The sequence below is a fragment of the Palaemon carinicauda genome, unplaced genomic scaffold, assembly GCF_036898095.1.
Source record: "Palaemon carinicauda isolate YSFRI2023 unplaced genomic scaffold, ASM3689809v2 scaffold50, whole genome shotgun sequence".
Taxonomy (NCBI): domain Eukaryota; kingdom Metazoa; phylum Arthropoda; class Malacostraca; order Decapoda; family Palaemonidae; genus Palaemon; species Palaemon carinicauda.
The window spans coordinates 65,813-82,868 of NW_027171762.1; the positions used below are offsets into that span (position 1 = coordinate 65,813).

Genomic DNA, 17,056 nt, shown 5'->3' on the forward strand with positions numbered 1-17,056 from the left:
ATAATAATAATAGTGAGTGTGGTACCTAGTAGGGGTACCCTAACCCGGCCACTAAATTAATAATAATAATAATAATAATAATAATAATAATAATAATAATGATAATAATAATAATAGTGAGTGTGGCACCTGGTTGGGGTACCCCTTACCCGGGCCACTAAATTAATAATAATAATAATAATAATAATAATAATAATAATAATAATAATAATAGTGAGTGTGGGGCACCTGGTAGGGGTACCCCTTACCCGGGCCACTAAATTAATAATAATAATAATAATAATAATAATAATAATAATAATAATAATAATAATAGTGAGTGTGGCACCTGGTAGGGGTACCCTTACCCGGGCCACTAAATTAATAATAATAATAATAATAATAATAATAATAATAATAATAATAATAATAGTGAGTGTGGCCACCTAGTAGGGGTACCCCACACCCGGGCCACTAAATTAATAATAATAATAATAATAATAATAATGATAATAATAATAATAATACTGAGTGTGGCACCTGGTAGGGGTACCCCTCTCCAGGGCCACTAAATTAATAATAATAATAATAATAATAATAATAATAGTGACTGTGGCCCCTGGTAGAAGTAACCCCCCACCCGGGCCACCAAATTTCAAATATGGCGGGCGTTCCCATACGTGGCTTAAGTCGTGACGTCACTCCCCAGTCAAAACATAAAAGATGGCGATGGCAAACATGTCCAGTGGTATGTGCCAGCAAATGGTGGTTCCTACGGCCTACCACTACCCTCAGCCACAACCACATCCTACGCCTGTGGTGCCGCAGGAACCCGAACAGAAGAAGGAGCCGAAAAAGAGGAAAAAACCCGTCGAGAAAGGCAGTGGCGAGAAGAAGAAACCCAGGATCATAGGACAGAACACGGATTATGTCTCAGGACTCTCAGGACTCAGGTTCGAGAACGAGGATCAACGCGGGGAATGTTCGAGGTGCAACAAGAAGAAATGCTTCAAGCACATCGATGCCAAGTGAGTGGTGTGCGAGGCGTGTCCTTTGGGCTGACGGCGAAGGCTGTCAGTGACAGCCAAGGATAAGGGGCATCCTTCTAGACTTGGTTTGATAATGTAAACAATCGAAGGATTGTTAGAGGCTGGGTTTGTTGACGAGGGCAATTTTATTATTATTTTCGTTATTATTATTATTAAGAGCTCATAATATCTTTACCAATAATAATAATAATAATAATGGGGATTAAGTACTAGATAAGGATATGGCAGTCAAAGTGGGGATAAGTAGGTAAGGATATGACAGTTTAAGGTAAGGATATGACAGTTTCAGGGGGGGGCGTTGCCCCCATCCGCTTATATTATTATTATTATTATTATTATTATAAGGTTATTGTTTTCTTATTTTCGTTATTATTATTATTAAAAGCTCATATAACTTTACCAATAATAATAATAATAATAATAATAATTGGGATTAACTATGTAGGTAAGGATATGGCAGTCAAAAAGTGGGGATAAGTAGGTAAGGATATGACAGGTTAAGGTAAGGATATGGACAGTTTAAGGTAAGGATATGTTATTATTATTATTAAAAGCTCATAATATCTTTACCAATAATAATAATTGGGATTAACTATGTAGGTAAGGATATGGCAGTCAAAAAGTGGGGATAAGTAGGTAAGGATATGACAGTTTTAGGTAAGGCTATGACAGTTTAAGGTAAGGATATGACAGTTTAAGGTAAGGCTATGACAGTTTAAGGTAAGGATATGACAGTTTAAGGTAAGGCTATGACAGTTTAAGGTAAGGATATGACAGTTTAAGGTAAGGTTATGACAGTTTAAGGTAAGGATATGACAGTTTTAGGTAAGGATATGAACAGTTTAAGGTTAGGATATGACAGTTTAAGGTTAGGATATGACAGTTTAAGGTAAGGATATGACAGTTTAAGGTAAGGATATGACAGTTTTAGGTAAGGATATGACAGTTTTAGGTAAGGATATGACAGTTTAAGGTAAGGATATGACAGTTTAAGGGGGGGGCGTTGCCCCCCATCCGCTTGTATTATTATTATTATTATTATTATTATTATTAGGAGCCTTTGTAGATCAGCGGCCAGGTCCTCCCGCGGACATAGAAAACGGGAATTTCTTCCCGTTTTCTAACCCTTCGTAAGACGTGGCCGTTGTTCTACAACAGAATGTTCTGCCAAAACTCTAGAATAGAACACTGCCTAACCTGAATGTGCCCACCTAACCTTACCTACAACACGTGTCTCTCCTTAACGGGGGGGCTAACGCCCCCCTGCGACCCCCCGTACATAGCCGTATAATTATTCTTAAACACCTAAACGGGGGGGCTACCGCCCCCCTGCGACCCCCCTTACACTTGCCTATTCTTAATCGGCCGACATCATGCATACATGTGGCCGCGATCACACAAACCAGAAACGGAGAGGGTTGTAGTGAACCCTCGTTTATCGCGGTAGATAGGTTCCAGACCCGGCCGCGATAGGTGAAAATCCGCGAAGTAGTAACACCATATTTACCTATTTATTTAACATGTATATTCAGACTTTTAAAACCTTCCCTTGTACGTAGTACTGTTAACAAACTACCCTTTAATGTACAGAACACTTAATGCATGTACTAACGTACCCTAAACTAAAACAGGCACAAATATTAAAGGCGACTTTATATCATGCGTTTCCTAAACACGCCAAAAAGCACGATAAAAAATGGCAACCAATGTTTTGTTTACGTTTATCTCTGATTATAATGAAGAAACAAACGCATTTACACATCTGTGTATAGGTTAGATTTTGCATCAATTATATTGATTATTCAGTACAGTATGTTGATTTGGTTATTACTAATGTTTTACTTCATTTTTCTTAGGACTTCCAAATGAAACGTTTTTCTTTATGACGCCGCCTGAAACACCGGCGTCATAAAGTACGCTCAGTAAACAAACTAAGTAATCTAACCCACATGATGAAAGTGATAAATAATGATATTACAGTAAAAGCTTTTATAAAATATGTTATTACAAATATTATTTACCGTATCTATATAAAATCATACATAGTAGCAAAGCAGGAAAACAATCTACGAGAGAGAGAGAGAGAGAGAGAGAGAGAGAGAGAGAGGAGAGAGAGAGAGAGAGAGAGAGTTGTTTTACATACGTAAATGTAAATTTTAAACAAAACAAAAATAGCCCCATTTCATATAAAATAGATTACAAATATTTTACTTTATCATATTACAGTAGTCTGTATAATACTGTAAAGTTCAGTACAGTATGTTGTTAAAGTCGTGGCGATGAAATTCTCACGAAACAAAAACACGCCATTTGATTACAACAGCTGATTCATTCTCTCTCTCTCTCTCTCTCTCTCTCTCTCTCTCTCTCTCTCTCTCTCTCTCTCTCTCTCTCTCTCTCTCTCTCTCTCTCCGTGTTATACAATACTTACATTTAGATGAAGAAACTAAAATTAGTTTTCTTAGTGTCAATTAAATACGAAACGAAATAATTAGGCTGAGTCTACATCCATTTCAATCATAGCTAAAAATCGGGCATCCGATTTCATCAGCAAACCACTATTTTTTGGGAAATATCATTTTATTCTAGAAAATTGCCACTTTTTAAATAGTTAATTGCACATTAAGAAAGTGTGTACTTTTGTTTTTAAATTTCGGGTGTGTTTTAAAAATCGAGTATTGTTGACTTTTTTTTTTTTTACTTTTGGCTGTGATTAGATCAGCTGTCATCTAGCTGCCGCTCTTGAGTGTGTACGAATACACTAACAAAGTATCATTTATACCATTTCTTAACTTATTCAAACCGTCTACAGTATACAGTTGATATTACATAAGCACCAATGTGTTATAACCTATCAAATTTTTTTGTTTATTACATTTAAACCCCCCCTCTCTCTCTCTCTCTCTCTCTCTCTCTCTCTCTCTCTCCTCTCTCTCTCTCTCTCTCTCTCTCTCTCTCTCTCTCTCTCTCTGTGGGCTACTTTTCACTACCTCCCATTCCTTACCTCTCTCTATCTCTCTAACAAATGATATCTTTGTTGCTCCTCAAAGTTTCATTTATATTGAAAATCAATCATGATTCAATTTTCCTTACTTTCTCCAATCTCGCACCATCGGTCACATCGTGGTATTTTCGATATTTCCGGAAAATCCGCGATATATGTATAGACATGGGTTATGAAAAAAAATCCGCGAAGTGGTGAATCCGCGATGGTCGAACCGCGAAGTAGCGAGGGTTCACTTTACTTACATTATTTCCTGTTCAGCTTGCGGGTTTATTCGTAACCTCTACAACGGCGCCCCACACTTATTCAAAGTCACTGAAGTCCGAGTCTTCAACTGGTATTGGCTTTCTGCCGAGAGACAACTTCTTCTTCTTTTGGGGAGGGCACGTTGGAGGGGCACTTTTAGGAGATGTACGGTGATGGGACACCTTTTTTTGTGGAGGGGACGGGTGTTGGGACGGACCAGGACTTTCGGAATCAGAATCGTGGGTATTGAGCGGATAAACACGTTTAACTAATTCCAGGAATGCCTTCAGTCTACACCCCTTACCGATCAAATAACGTTTTTGAATTATATACATCGCAAAGTAGCTTTCGTATAAATGTTTCTGAGTACCGAATTTCGGTAGAACAGATCTTTTTAGTACTCGCCACTGTGATTCGATTGTATTAGTGTGCACACTGGGATCTTTTGGACTCACAAAGTTAATGCTATGATTAACAGTTTTGTGTTGAAGAAATTGATCCTTGATATTATTATAGGCCTTCCAACAGTCCGAAATTATTGTAGTTTCGGGATGGACGCACTCTAATAATATCGGGAGCAATGTCTTTTCCGAACGATCCTCGACAACCCTGAAAAAAGTCTCACGTGTTTCCCGGTCAATCCCGCCGAACACCCATTTGCCATCGACCTTGCTGCCAACGTTATATTTTCTTTTTCCGAATTTACTCTCGTCTATCTCGACGATATGTCCTGGTCCGCCAATTTTTTTACTGTCCATCACTAAGATGTCCGCACACACGTCGCGACAGAAGTTGTACCAATCAACTAGTGTGTGAGAGGCAAACTTTTTGTACATAGGGAGAATCTGGTTCTGAGAAAAACCATAAATAAAACTTGCTAATATAACAAACACATCTTCGTACGGTAGCTTTGATCGTGAAAAAAAGCTACCGTGGTTAGGGGCGATCTTCTTTCGGCAATAACTATATGAACAACGCCAAAAAAACTTAGCTTTTCCACTATTCGCCGATTTTCCATCATACTTGTAGCGCATTTCACCGATATGACATTTTGCACAAATGCCGGAAAAGTCACCTAAAAGTCCCATTTTATATAAATATTTTGAAAACTCAGCACTTGTTGTAAAGTTCATAATCCTCAACATACTAGGATTGACTGAATTGAAAAAAGATTCACAAGTATCTACACACTGGTTAGTTGCCATCGCGCCACGTTGGTAAAGAATGAGCATTTCCGACCCTCGATGGGTGCTCCCGTTTCCGTATTTGAATTTTAGAAAAAATGAGTTATGATTGGGTGAAAAAGTTAATCCCAGTTAATCCCCAGGTCAAGTGGGGTCCCATTGGGTCGTTTCAAATTGCCGCGGCCGATTAATAATTCAGAATTCCGCCGCTATGGCGCTGTTGATTCGATCAGAACGTCATCTATAGGGAATTCTAGGAACTATGGGAGCGAGAAACTGCGTGGCAAGGTACAGAGCTCGTTCGACTTATAAATTTCACGTCGAATTAGATGGTTTTCAAAATCTTTGTATATCGGTATAGTAAGTACTTACCCTGGATATTTATAACATTCTGAACAGTTAATATTCTATACAAGTTTCCGATAAAGTTGAAAATAAGGCGGCCGCTATCATACATGCAGTTGGCCGCCATCCTACACACATCCCTATTATTATAAATTACTAAGCTACAACTCTATTTGGAAAAGAAGAATGCTAAAGCCCAGGGACTCCGACAGGGAAAATAGCCCAGTGAGGAAAGGAAATATGGGGTGTCTAGTTTTTGGAGACAGGGCGATATCGTATTACTAGTCAAATCGTTTTTCATTATGGGGAAGATGTTCTTTACAATGATCCAACATACCATAATATGATGTTATTTTATCATATTTTATCATTTTGAATAATATAATATACCTTTACCACGGCAATATTTTCTGAGTTCAGCACGGTCCGAACGCAATTCACGGGTAGCTCCTGCTTAGTTTCCAACTTTTCCGATAGATAGAGCCCGTGTCATCCCAGTCTAAGAAACGTTCCTTTTAACAATTTAATACTGTCCCGTCAATCTACATATTTACCTCTTTGTTAAGTTTGTCGTTTTTAGGGACACGTCATTTATAGTGATATTTGATACTGCTATGATAATTATCATGAATTGTTAGGTTAGGGAAAGGTCGTTACAATGCGTCGTCCGCTGAAGCCACGGCCAACTTACTCGATCGTAAAATTTTTGCAAGCATTGTTTCCTGCCCGACTATAATAACACCCGTTTGGCGGCGCTCGGTTCGCCTATCATCTGGTGGCGCAAGCTTGAACAGTTATCGATGTTTGGACTTATGTTTTCGCTAATCCCAACAATCTTCATTTTTAACCTCTTGTTAAGATTGTTATTTCGTTGGGACACGTCCTGAAATTATGCCGAATACTAATTTGTTTTATATACAACCAAAGGTTAGGCTAGCCAACATCTACTTAAGATATTTCGGTAGATAAAGCCAGTGTCAAACTTAGCAACCGAACTAAACCTTTCGTTGGCTGCATGATTTCAAATTTTTAATCCCCCCCCCCACATGACCCGAGATTGACCTGGAGTCGACCCTTTCCAACTCTAACCACCGTAATGGATAGACGTGTTTCGTACAGTTACTCGTTGAGCGATATTGTTGATTTTATCACTCATATTGATCAAATTGATTCGATTAAGACTCTTAAGGTATATACACCTACGTGATTTTACTCGAGTTAACCCCGAATTCTTTTATTATTTATTTCGAGAAGGCCTCTTAGGGGATTTTAGGGGTCCATGTGAGAAGTGTACAATTGGTGATGTTGCAACATCAAATATTAGGGTAAGCCTGAGTAACTTTTTTATTATGACGATGTGGTTAAGATATAATTTGGAGTGCAGCCCATATCTTTTTTTGTGTTGGAGAGAGACTTACGAAGGGGGTCCGGGGGCTTAACCCCGGGTAGGGGTAGTGACCTGGGAACTACTAGGTTCGGTTAGGTTGGGTTTGTGGGGTTTGTATGTTAGCGACAGTGTTTGAGGGGGTCGTAGGGGGCTAACCCGGTTAGTTCACGAGGAAGGTAAGGACATGACATGTAGGTCAGGTTAGGAGGGGAGTTTTGGGTTTTCCATTTTTCTCTCACGTTTCCGACATCCATAACCAGAGTGGTCCTAGTATGTAGATTGTTGGGACAAGCATTTGCAAAGCTAGTGAAATTAGTATTATTTCATTCCGTGATCATTCCCGTGAAAAAGAGCCGATTTCGGACTTTTTTTTACTCGATTTTTGGCCGGTCAAAGGCCTGTCCCCATAAACTACAAAGGCTCCGAAACATGGAAACATTAGATATTTTAAGAACAGTAACATTCAAATGGATATCTCCTATATAAACTATAATCAGTTTAACAAGACCTGAGGAAGAGAAATGAGTCAAAATAATGTGCCTGAGTGTACCCTCAAGCAAGAGAACTCTAACCTAAGACAGTGGAAGACCATGGTACAGAGGCTATGGCACTACCCAAGACTCGAGAGCAGTGGTTTGATTTTGGAGTGCCCTTCTCCTAGGTTAGGTTAGGTGAGAAACTCTACGTTAGTTGGTGTTATAGTTTGTTTTTTCTTTTAAATGTGGTTTTCCAGATATGACTTGAAATTACGATACTTGACACTAATACGACCCATATATTTATCCAACTTTCCATCTTGCCTTTATTATGAAATTCTGACCATTATTATTGTAGCAAATCACCGGTTTTTTGGCATTTCCATAAAAAACTCTGGTTTTCCATAGTTATTCTTTTATACTATGTCCACACAATCATAATTGTTATCCTTATTATTATCATTATTATTATTATTATTATTATTATTATTATTATTTGCTAAGCTACAACCCTAGTTGGAAAAGCAGGATGCTATAAGCCTAGGAACCCCAACAGGGAAAGTAGCAGAGTGTGGGAAGGAAACAAGGAAAAATAAAATATTCTAAAAACAGTAACAACATTAAGATTGTTTTTTTTTTTTATATAAACTATAAAAACTTTAACAAAACAATAGGAAGAGAAATTAGTTAGATTAGTGTGGCCATGTACCCTCAAGAAAGAGAACTCTAACCCACGACAGTAGTGTGCCCATTTTTCCAACTGTTTATCTTCCATTTATTATGCATTTTTGACCAATTTTATCATGTGTCGCTCATTTTTGGCATTTCTCCAAATCCCTGGTTTCCCACTGGGGTCCCCTATAATCATTCTTATAAAATGGCTGTCCAAAAACTCATTATTATTATTATTATTATTATTATTATTATTATTATTATTATTATTATTATTATTATTGTTTGCTAAGCTACATCCATAGTTGGAAAAGCAGCATGCTATAAGCACAAGGGCTCCAACAGTGAAAATAGCCTAGTGAGGAAAGGAAATAAGCTACAAGAAAAGTTGAGAACGATAATAACGTTAAAATAAATCTTTCATATAAACTATAAAAAACTCAAAATAAGAAGAGGAAGAGAAACAAGCTAGATTAGTGTGCCCGAGTGTACCCTCAAGCAAGAGATCTCTAACCCAAGACAGTGGAAGACCATGGTACGGAGGCTATGGCACTACCCAAGACTAGAGAACAATGGTTTGATTTTGGAATGTCCTTCTAGAAGAGTGGCTTACCATAGGTAAAGAGTCTCTTCTACCATTACCGAGAGGAAAGTAGCCACTGAACAAATAAAGTGGTTTGCCCCAATCATGGTTAGAAATGCTTAAAACATTTGGCTAGAAACTAATATATATATTTAGCAATTCACTTATTTTACAATATAACGAAATATTAACCCTTTTACCCCCAAAGGACGTACTGGTACGTTTCACAAAACTCATCCCTTTAACCCCATGGACGTACCGGTACGTCCTTGCAAAAAAATGCTATTTAAAATTTTTTTTTTGCAGATTTTTTATATTATTTCGAGAAACTTCAGGCATTTTCCAAGAGAATGAGACCAACCTGACCTCTCTATATAAAAAATTAAGGCTGTTAGAGCAATTAAAAAAAAATATATTGGAAAATGTGCCTGAAAAAAATAACCTCATGGGGGTTAAGGGTTGGAAATTTCCAAATAGCCTGGGGGTAAAAGGGTAAACCCAATTACCAAAGTTTTTTGTGTTTTAAAGCTCTCGTTCCACCTTTAACTCAATTCTAAACAATATTGACACATTCTCAAGCAGGTGGTCGGGTTATTCATAGCAGTCTCTAGTAATGAGGCTCAATACTACACTGTATTCTAGAAGTTTTATTCCAGCTGTGACCAATTTTTGGGATGATCTTCGTAATCGGGTAGTTGAATCAGTAGAACTTCAAAAGTTCAAAGTTGCAGCAAATGTTTTTATGTTGAACAGGCTGACATAAGTCTTTTTATAGTTTACATATGACATACCAGTTTTGAGATTGTTACTGTTTTTAGAATGATTTATTGTTAATTTATTCTCACCATTTATTTATTGCCTTATTTCCTTTCCTCACTGGGCTATTTTTCCCTGTTGGAGCCCTTGGGCTTATATCATCTTGCTTTTCCAACTAGGGTTGTAGCTTGATTAGTAATAATAATAATAATAATAATAATATCCAGGGTTAAAGAAGATATAAAAATGGGAGTGGGTGTATTCATGATAGCTCCCACCTGTAAGTATGATGACGGCCATACCCCATAGCTCTACGGTAGGCTAAGAATACGGCAGTGTAAGGACAACCACCTCCCCCCCCCTTGAGGTACGTAGGTAAGGACAAGTCTTGTAGGTTAGGTTAGGTCGTGTTCTTGTGCAAAGGTTTTGATGAACGAACGGACACGGTTTTTGTAGTAAAGCGGCCACGTCTCACAGACGATTAGAAGCTGCCACCTGTAAGTGTGATGACGGCCATACCCCATAGCTCTACGGTAGGCTAAGAATACGGCAGTGTAAGGTCAACCACCTCCCCCCCCTCTTTAGGTACGTAGGTAAGGACAAGTCTTGTAGCTTAGGTTAGGTGGTGTTCTTGTGCAACGATTTTGAAGAACGAACAGACACAGGTTTTGTAGTAAAGCGGCCACGTCTTACGGATGATTAGAAAATGGGATGAAATTTCCCATTTTCTATGTGCGAGAGAGCACCTACCCGTAGATATATTAAGGCTCCGAATAAACTGGTATTGCTAAGCCACTAGTACGTACGATACTTAACTCTTTCCACATCCCAATGCACGTTTTTGAGTACGGAAGGACACCAACTCACAAACCTACGACTTCAACATTCGTAGATATAAACACAAATCCAACTGAAAATAAGATAAGATAAAGAAATATTGTAATAAAACAATATTATGTCATTTAATACAGTAAGTAAAACAACATTTGTAATAACCAGATATTTATTTCATACGAAACCCAACTAATTATTGTTTTTACAGCTGGAAGTCATAAGCATGGGATTCAGATTAGGTTTAGCCTATAGTCCATTTCTTTTATCGAGGCAGATTTGCACCAACTCGCAGCGGTGCCCTTTTAGCTCGGAAAAGTTTCCTGATCGCTGATTGGTTAGAATTATCTTGTCCAACCAATCAGCGATCAGGAAACTTTTCCGAGCTAAAAGGGCACCTCTGCGAGTCGGTGCAAATATGCATCGCTAAAAGAAATTGACTATAGTAAAAAATTTAACAAAATTTGACTTACAGACAGCTTCTTGAAACCTATCAAGTTTGTAAGTTAAGGACCTGCATCCCAGAATAAGTTTCTAGGCACTTGGAACGGGTCTTCCTTGCCTAAGGATCTTTCTCCTATGTAAAGGACAATAGTTTGTATCTATGTAGGAGGAAGTGATAAATTTGGAAGTATTGTGTATTTTTCCTAAATATACAACCATGAGGCCTTTATTCATACTTTCTCACCCTCACCAACCCCTTAGAAGGTCCCAGTGTGCCGGAGGGGGTAGGCCTATACCGGTGGGTATCGACACATTTTTAGATGCAGTTGTCAATGAGACAGAATTTTTAGTAAGACCACAAGTTTTTAGATGCAACTAGTGCCTAATGTAATACCACAGATTATCTTCCTTTATTGGAAATACAGTGTTACTGGCTATAGCTACTAGCCTGACTTCTTTGGTGAATATGCAGAGAAAATTATAGAAACGTTTTTATTCGCAGATACATGTACTTTACCTCATTGCTGAATTTTGAGATTGCTTCTGTTTTTTATGTCTGTTTTACCTCCTGAAATCAAGCCTCTTGGCTTAAGGACATTCTTAATGAGGGGCAAATGCAAGGCAGGCAGACGCTGTTACCAATTTTGTTGTTTGGGTGACTACAGTGAACCCTCGTTTATCGCGGTAGATAGGTTCCAGACCCGGCCGTGATAGATGAAAATCCGCGAAGTAGTGACATCATATTTACCTATTTATTTAACATGTATATTCAGACTTTTAAAACCTTCCCTTGTACGTAGTACTGTTAACAAACTACCCTTTAATGTACAGAACACTTAATGCATGTACTACAGTACCCTAAACTAAAACAGGCACAAATATTAAAGGCGATTTTATATCATGCGTTTCCTAAACACGCCAAAAAGCACGATAAAAAATGGCAACCAATGTTTTGATTACGTTTCTCTGATCATAATGAAGAAACAAACGCATTTACTGTACACAGGTTAGTTTTTGCATCGATTATATTGATTATTCAGTACAGTAAGTTGATTTTGTTATTACCAATATGTATATATATATGGGTTATGAAAAAAATCCGCGAAGTGGTGAATCCGCGATGGTCGAACCGCGAAGTAGCGAGGGTTCACTGTATAAAGTGTAGATGACGTCATAGACGAGGAAACAGCAGGCAAACCATCAGAAGTACCCGTGCCCATTGTTGAGGCACTGGATGGACGCCTGGCTATCGTCTGACACAACTCTGACAGCATTCTAGCCTCTGCCCAGCATCTGGTCTAAGTCATACGTTGGCCTCGGTGCCTTCTGTCTGCCTTGGACTGTTTGATCTGGTAACACTGTTTCAAATCGAGAGAATTATGGGCAAATCAAAGCGCCCGTCCTGCATTTGCCCTTCATGTGGAAGGGGCTGTAGAATCAAAGTAAATGAGGCAATCAACATTTTCTCTAACGGTATAATGGAGAGACGAGAAGTACTTTGCTTTTATTTGAGAAAGTTAGTTTTGGCAGAAGAAAAACTTAATCTTGTGTTTTATTCACCCTCTGACCCACTCTTCTAGAAGATGAAACTACTGTTCAGTTGTTTTCAAAGTAGGTTTTAAGCACAGACTACTTAAGATAGATCTGTTCACCTGAGCAGAAAAAGTTCCTCCAATAAAATTATCCTCTAAGTCCTGTAGACCTGGCTAGACTTTGACATTGACTACTAGTAAGTACCAAATGGTTTATAGAATAGAATAGATTAAAATATTGTCAAGAAGTACGTTTTATCTATTCTCCTTTGGTAGGAATCACCTCATACCCCAAAAAATAGGGTAGGAATCACACCATAGTAGAATCCTGATGGTAGGAATCACACTATAGTAGCACCCTTTGGAGCTCTGTGACCTCCCTGGCGATGTCTCTTCCCCATTATTGCCTCAGAGAAGTTGGCAGAAGAATGAAAATGGATATAGTGACTCTTCCAAATAATGTCTTAGGGAACATAGAAATCTGGCTGACCTTTTCTCTTTCTTTTTAATTTCTCTTCCCTTTTCTTAATGGGGCTGTCTCTTAGTTTATGGTTCTCGACCATTTCTTCCAGTTGGGGAGACAAGAAATATTTCGCGAATTAACGGTAATTTTGTCTAGTTAAAGACCGACATTTAATTTCCATAAAGGGAGAAATAGTTATTTAGTTGGGTAGTGGGTTGGCCAGGGTACCAGCCACCCATTGAGATACACCCACTAGAAAGTTAAGGGTCTTTTGACTGGCCAGACAGAACTACATTGGATATTCTCTCTGGTCACGGTTCATTTTCCCTTTGCCTACATACACATAAAGGAATCATGGAAGAGGGCCTTGTCTCCAAATTATGAGCACTACCCGTTGATGGATAATGCTCTCAGTACACTTCACACAGAGCACTTTAGACAATACTTAGGGTTTTTAAAGCATCCCTATCTAGATTGAATAAGCTTCGAGGTTCAAAGGTCGCTCATGAATGGCAGAGGCAAGGGACAGTGACATTGCCCTATCAGGAAGGACAATGCCCTAGAGACTGACCATACATACAAATGATCAGCGCCCAAGCCGCCTCTTCATCCAAGCTAGGACCAAGGAGGGCCAGGCAATGGCTGCTGACGACTCACCAGATAGACCTATAGGCTCCCCCAAACCCCCCATCCTTAGCTCACAAGGATGGTAAGGTTATAGCGACCAAAGGAACTAACGAGTTTGAGCGGGGCTCGAACCCCAGTCTGGTGTTCACCAACCAGGGACGTTACCACATGGGCCACCGCAACCCTAGAAAAATGAAAAAATAGTACCCTTTCTTACAGACTCGGTCTGATAGGAAGCACCTCATTCGTCCTCCTTTTAATAAGAGAGGAGTAAAGATAATAGGGTCTAACCCCACCCAAATTCCTTTCTCCTACAGTGAACCCTCGCTACTTCGCGGTTCGACCATCGCGGATTCACCACTTCGCGGATTTTTTCTATAACCCATATATATGTACAGTAATATATATATATATATATATATGTATTCATGTATTTATGTATATATGTAGGTATGTATATGTGTATACATATAAATATATATATATACACACACACACACACACACATATATATATATATATATATATATATATACCTATATATATTATATATATATATATATATATATATATATATATATATATATATATATATATATATATATATATCTAAAGTAGGAAGATGTGGTGTAGTTCTAAGGGAAAAGTATGGGAAATATGTCTGGGTAATAAGCAAAGCTCTACCTCCAGTTTGTTTCTTCATTATGATCAGAGATAAATGTAAACAAAACATTGGTTGCCATTTTTTATCGTGCTTTTTAGCGTGTTTAGGAAATGCATGATATAAAATCACCTTTAATATTTGTGCCTGTTTTAGTTTAGGGTACTGTAGTACATGCATTAAGTGTTCTGTACATTAAAGGGTAGTTTGTTAACAGAACTACGTACAAGGGAAGGTTTTAAAAGTCTGAATATACATGTTGAATAAATAGGTAAATATGGTGTCACTACTTCGCGGATTTTCACCTATCGCGGCCGCGACTGGAACCTATCTACCGCGATAAACGAGGGTTCACTGTATTTGTTTTTGGGAATAAACTACCACCAACAAAATATTCGGTGCTATTATAGTATGCTATCTACCACACCTCTCTGACTATAGTATGATACTTACCATCAGTCCCTAAGAATACGGTCTACTTGCTAATCCGCCTCTAATAAGGAGGATCAATACCGACTTGATAACCTAACCTAACCCAACCCCACCCAACCTAACGTAACCTACAAACTGCTTATGATTATGCACCCATGTCCTAACCTAACCCAACCTAACATAACCTACAAACTGCTTATAATTATGCATCCATGTTGTCCTTCCAATAAATATTATTAAACTATCATTAAAGTCCAATGAGGATAACATACTGATTTTAAGTAATCTGTTTGGTAATCCTCATCAAACAGGAGGATTAACATTGACGGTAGATAACATACTTTGTGGTAGATACCATACTATAGTAGAAATTCGATGGTAGATAGCATACTATAATAGCACCAAATATCCTTATCTGAATGAAAGTCAGGATTTTTTTAAAGGCCTTTTAGTTTGAGCTGAGTAATTTGTGGAATTATCCTGTATATACTGTACAGTGTAGTTTTTTAACCCTGGATAGGTACGGTGGGTCGTTTGCGACCCCGAGCGTCAAAAAAAAACATGTTTTTCTCACGTGACTCACCCCTGTGACTGAATTTGTGGGTGATCGACCTGCAGGAGGTGTCTCCCCTACACGCTCTAGTATTGTCCAGATGTGCATTGCTGTAGCTGTACTCCTTCCCTGATTTCTGAGACGCGTCGGGGTCGTTCGCGTCCGAGTTTACCCTTCTGAGGTAGTTTGCATAATTATCAAAGTTATTACGTATTATGAAATTGTCGTAGAATGGTGCAACTTGTATAGGTTATCAGTTGTGGAAAGTCTTGGTGGATTGTTTGGCTACCATGTGCATGTTTTTTTTTTTAGTTAAAATGTCGTTCATCACCACGAGGACCATTTTACCGCGAGTGCCCCTTTTTAATTTTTTTAAATTTTTTTGCCAAGTCATTTTTCCGTAAGATATTGCCAAATAGTGTCGTAAAACTTTTGCTTGTTTAGTGTTGGAAAGTGTGTCTAGATGATCTGGCTACCCATGCATGACTTTGTTTTTGTCAGATACGACGTAGTTATTGATATATTGGGTATTTAACTGCGGTTACCAATTTCTGTTTTTTTTTCAATATTTGTAAAAATTACTACGTAGTAAGGAATTGCCGTATATTATTCATTTTTTTTTTCATGTTTATGTGTTAGAAAGTGTGCCTTGATGGTTGGGCTAACACGTGCATGTCTTTTTTTTATCTGAGATGTCGTATATTAGAATGTCGGGCATTTTACCGCGAGCGTCCCTTTTTAATTTTTTTGCCAAGTCATTTTTCCGTAAGATATTGCGAAATAGTGTCGTAAAACTTTTGCTTTTTTAATGTTGGAAAGTGTGTCTAGATGATCTGGCTACCCATGCGTGATTTTGTTTTTGTCAGATACGACGTAGTTATTGGTATATTGGGTATTTAACTGCGGTTGCCAATTTCTGTTTTTTTTCAATATTTGTAAAAATTTACTATGTAGTAAGTAATTGCCGTATATTATTGATTTTTTTTTCATGTTTATGTGTTAGAAAGTGTGCCTTGATGGTTGGGCTAACACGTGCATGTCTTTTTTTTTTATCTGAGATGCCGTATATTAGAATGTTGGGCATTTTTCCGCGAGTGCCCCTTTTTATTTGTTTTGCATTTTTTTGCTTAGTCATGTTACCGTAAGGAATTGGCAAGTAGTGTCGCAAAACTTATATTTTTATAGTGTTGGAAAGTGTTTCTAGATGATCTGGCTACCCATGCCTATTTTTTTTTTAGCCAGATATGGCGTATATATAAGTATGTGTTCGATTTTCCTGTGATTGCCATTTTTTCGTTTTTTCCCATTTCTTTCAAAATTACTACGTACTAAGGAACTATCACAGAGTAATATTTCATTTATATGTTTATTTGTCGGAAAATATGCCTTGATGGTTTGCCTAGCACGTGGCTGAAATTTTTTTTTTCTGAAATGCCGTATATTAGAATGGCCATTTTTCCACGAGTGCCCCTTTTTATTTGTTTTGCATTTTTTTGCTTAGTCATGTTACCGTAAGGAATTGGCAAGTAGTGTCGCAAAACTTATATTTTTATAGTGTTGGAAAGTGTTTCTAGATGATCTGGCTACCCATGCCTATCTTTTTTTTTAGCCAGATATGGCGTATATATAGGTATGTGTTCGATTTTCCGGTGATTGCCATTTTTTCGTTTTTTCCCAATTCTTTCAAAATTACTACGTACTAAGGAACTATCACAGAGTAATGATTCCTCTAGATGTTTATTTGTCGGAAAATTTTGTTTACTTTTTTTTTGATTGAATATCATCAAATTTTTTTAGCTAAAATATTGTTTTACATTTTTTTTTTCGATTTT

General features: G+C 37.9%; 1 protein-coding gene across 1 annotated transcript in view; it reads left to right on the forward strand.

Moving 5' to 3' along the window:
* Nucleotides 1-702: 702 nt before the first annotated feature.
* The window catches only part of LOC137637036 (uncharacterized), a 39,365-nt gene continuing 23,011 nt past the window's right edge, over nucleotides 703-17,056 (forward strand). The window contains exon 1 of the mRNA XM_068369346.1: nucleotides 703-1,007. Within this exon, the coding sequence (XP_068225447.1) occupies nucleotides 703-1,007 (305 nt within the window). The remainder of the gene's footprint in view (nucleotides 1,008-17,056) is intronic.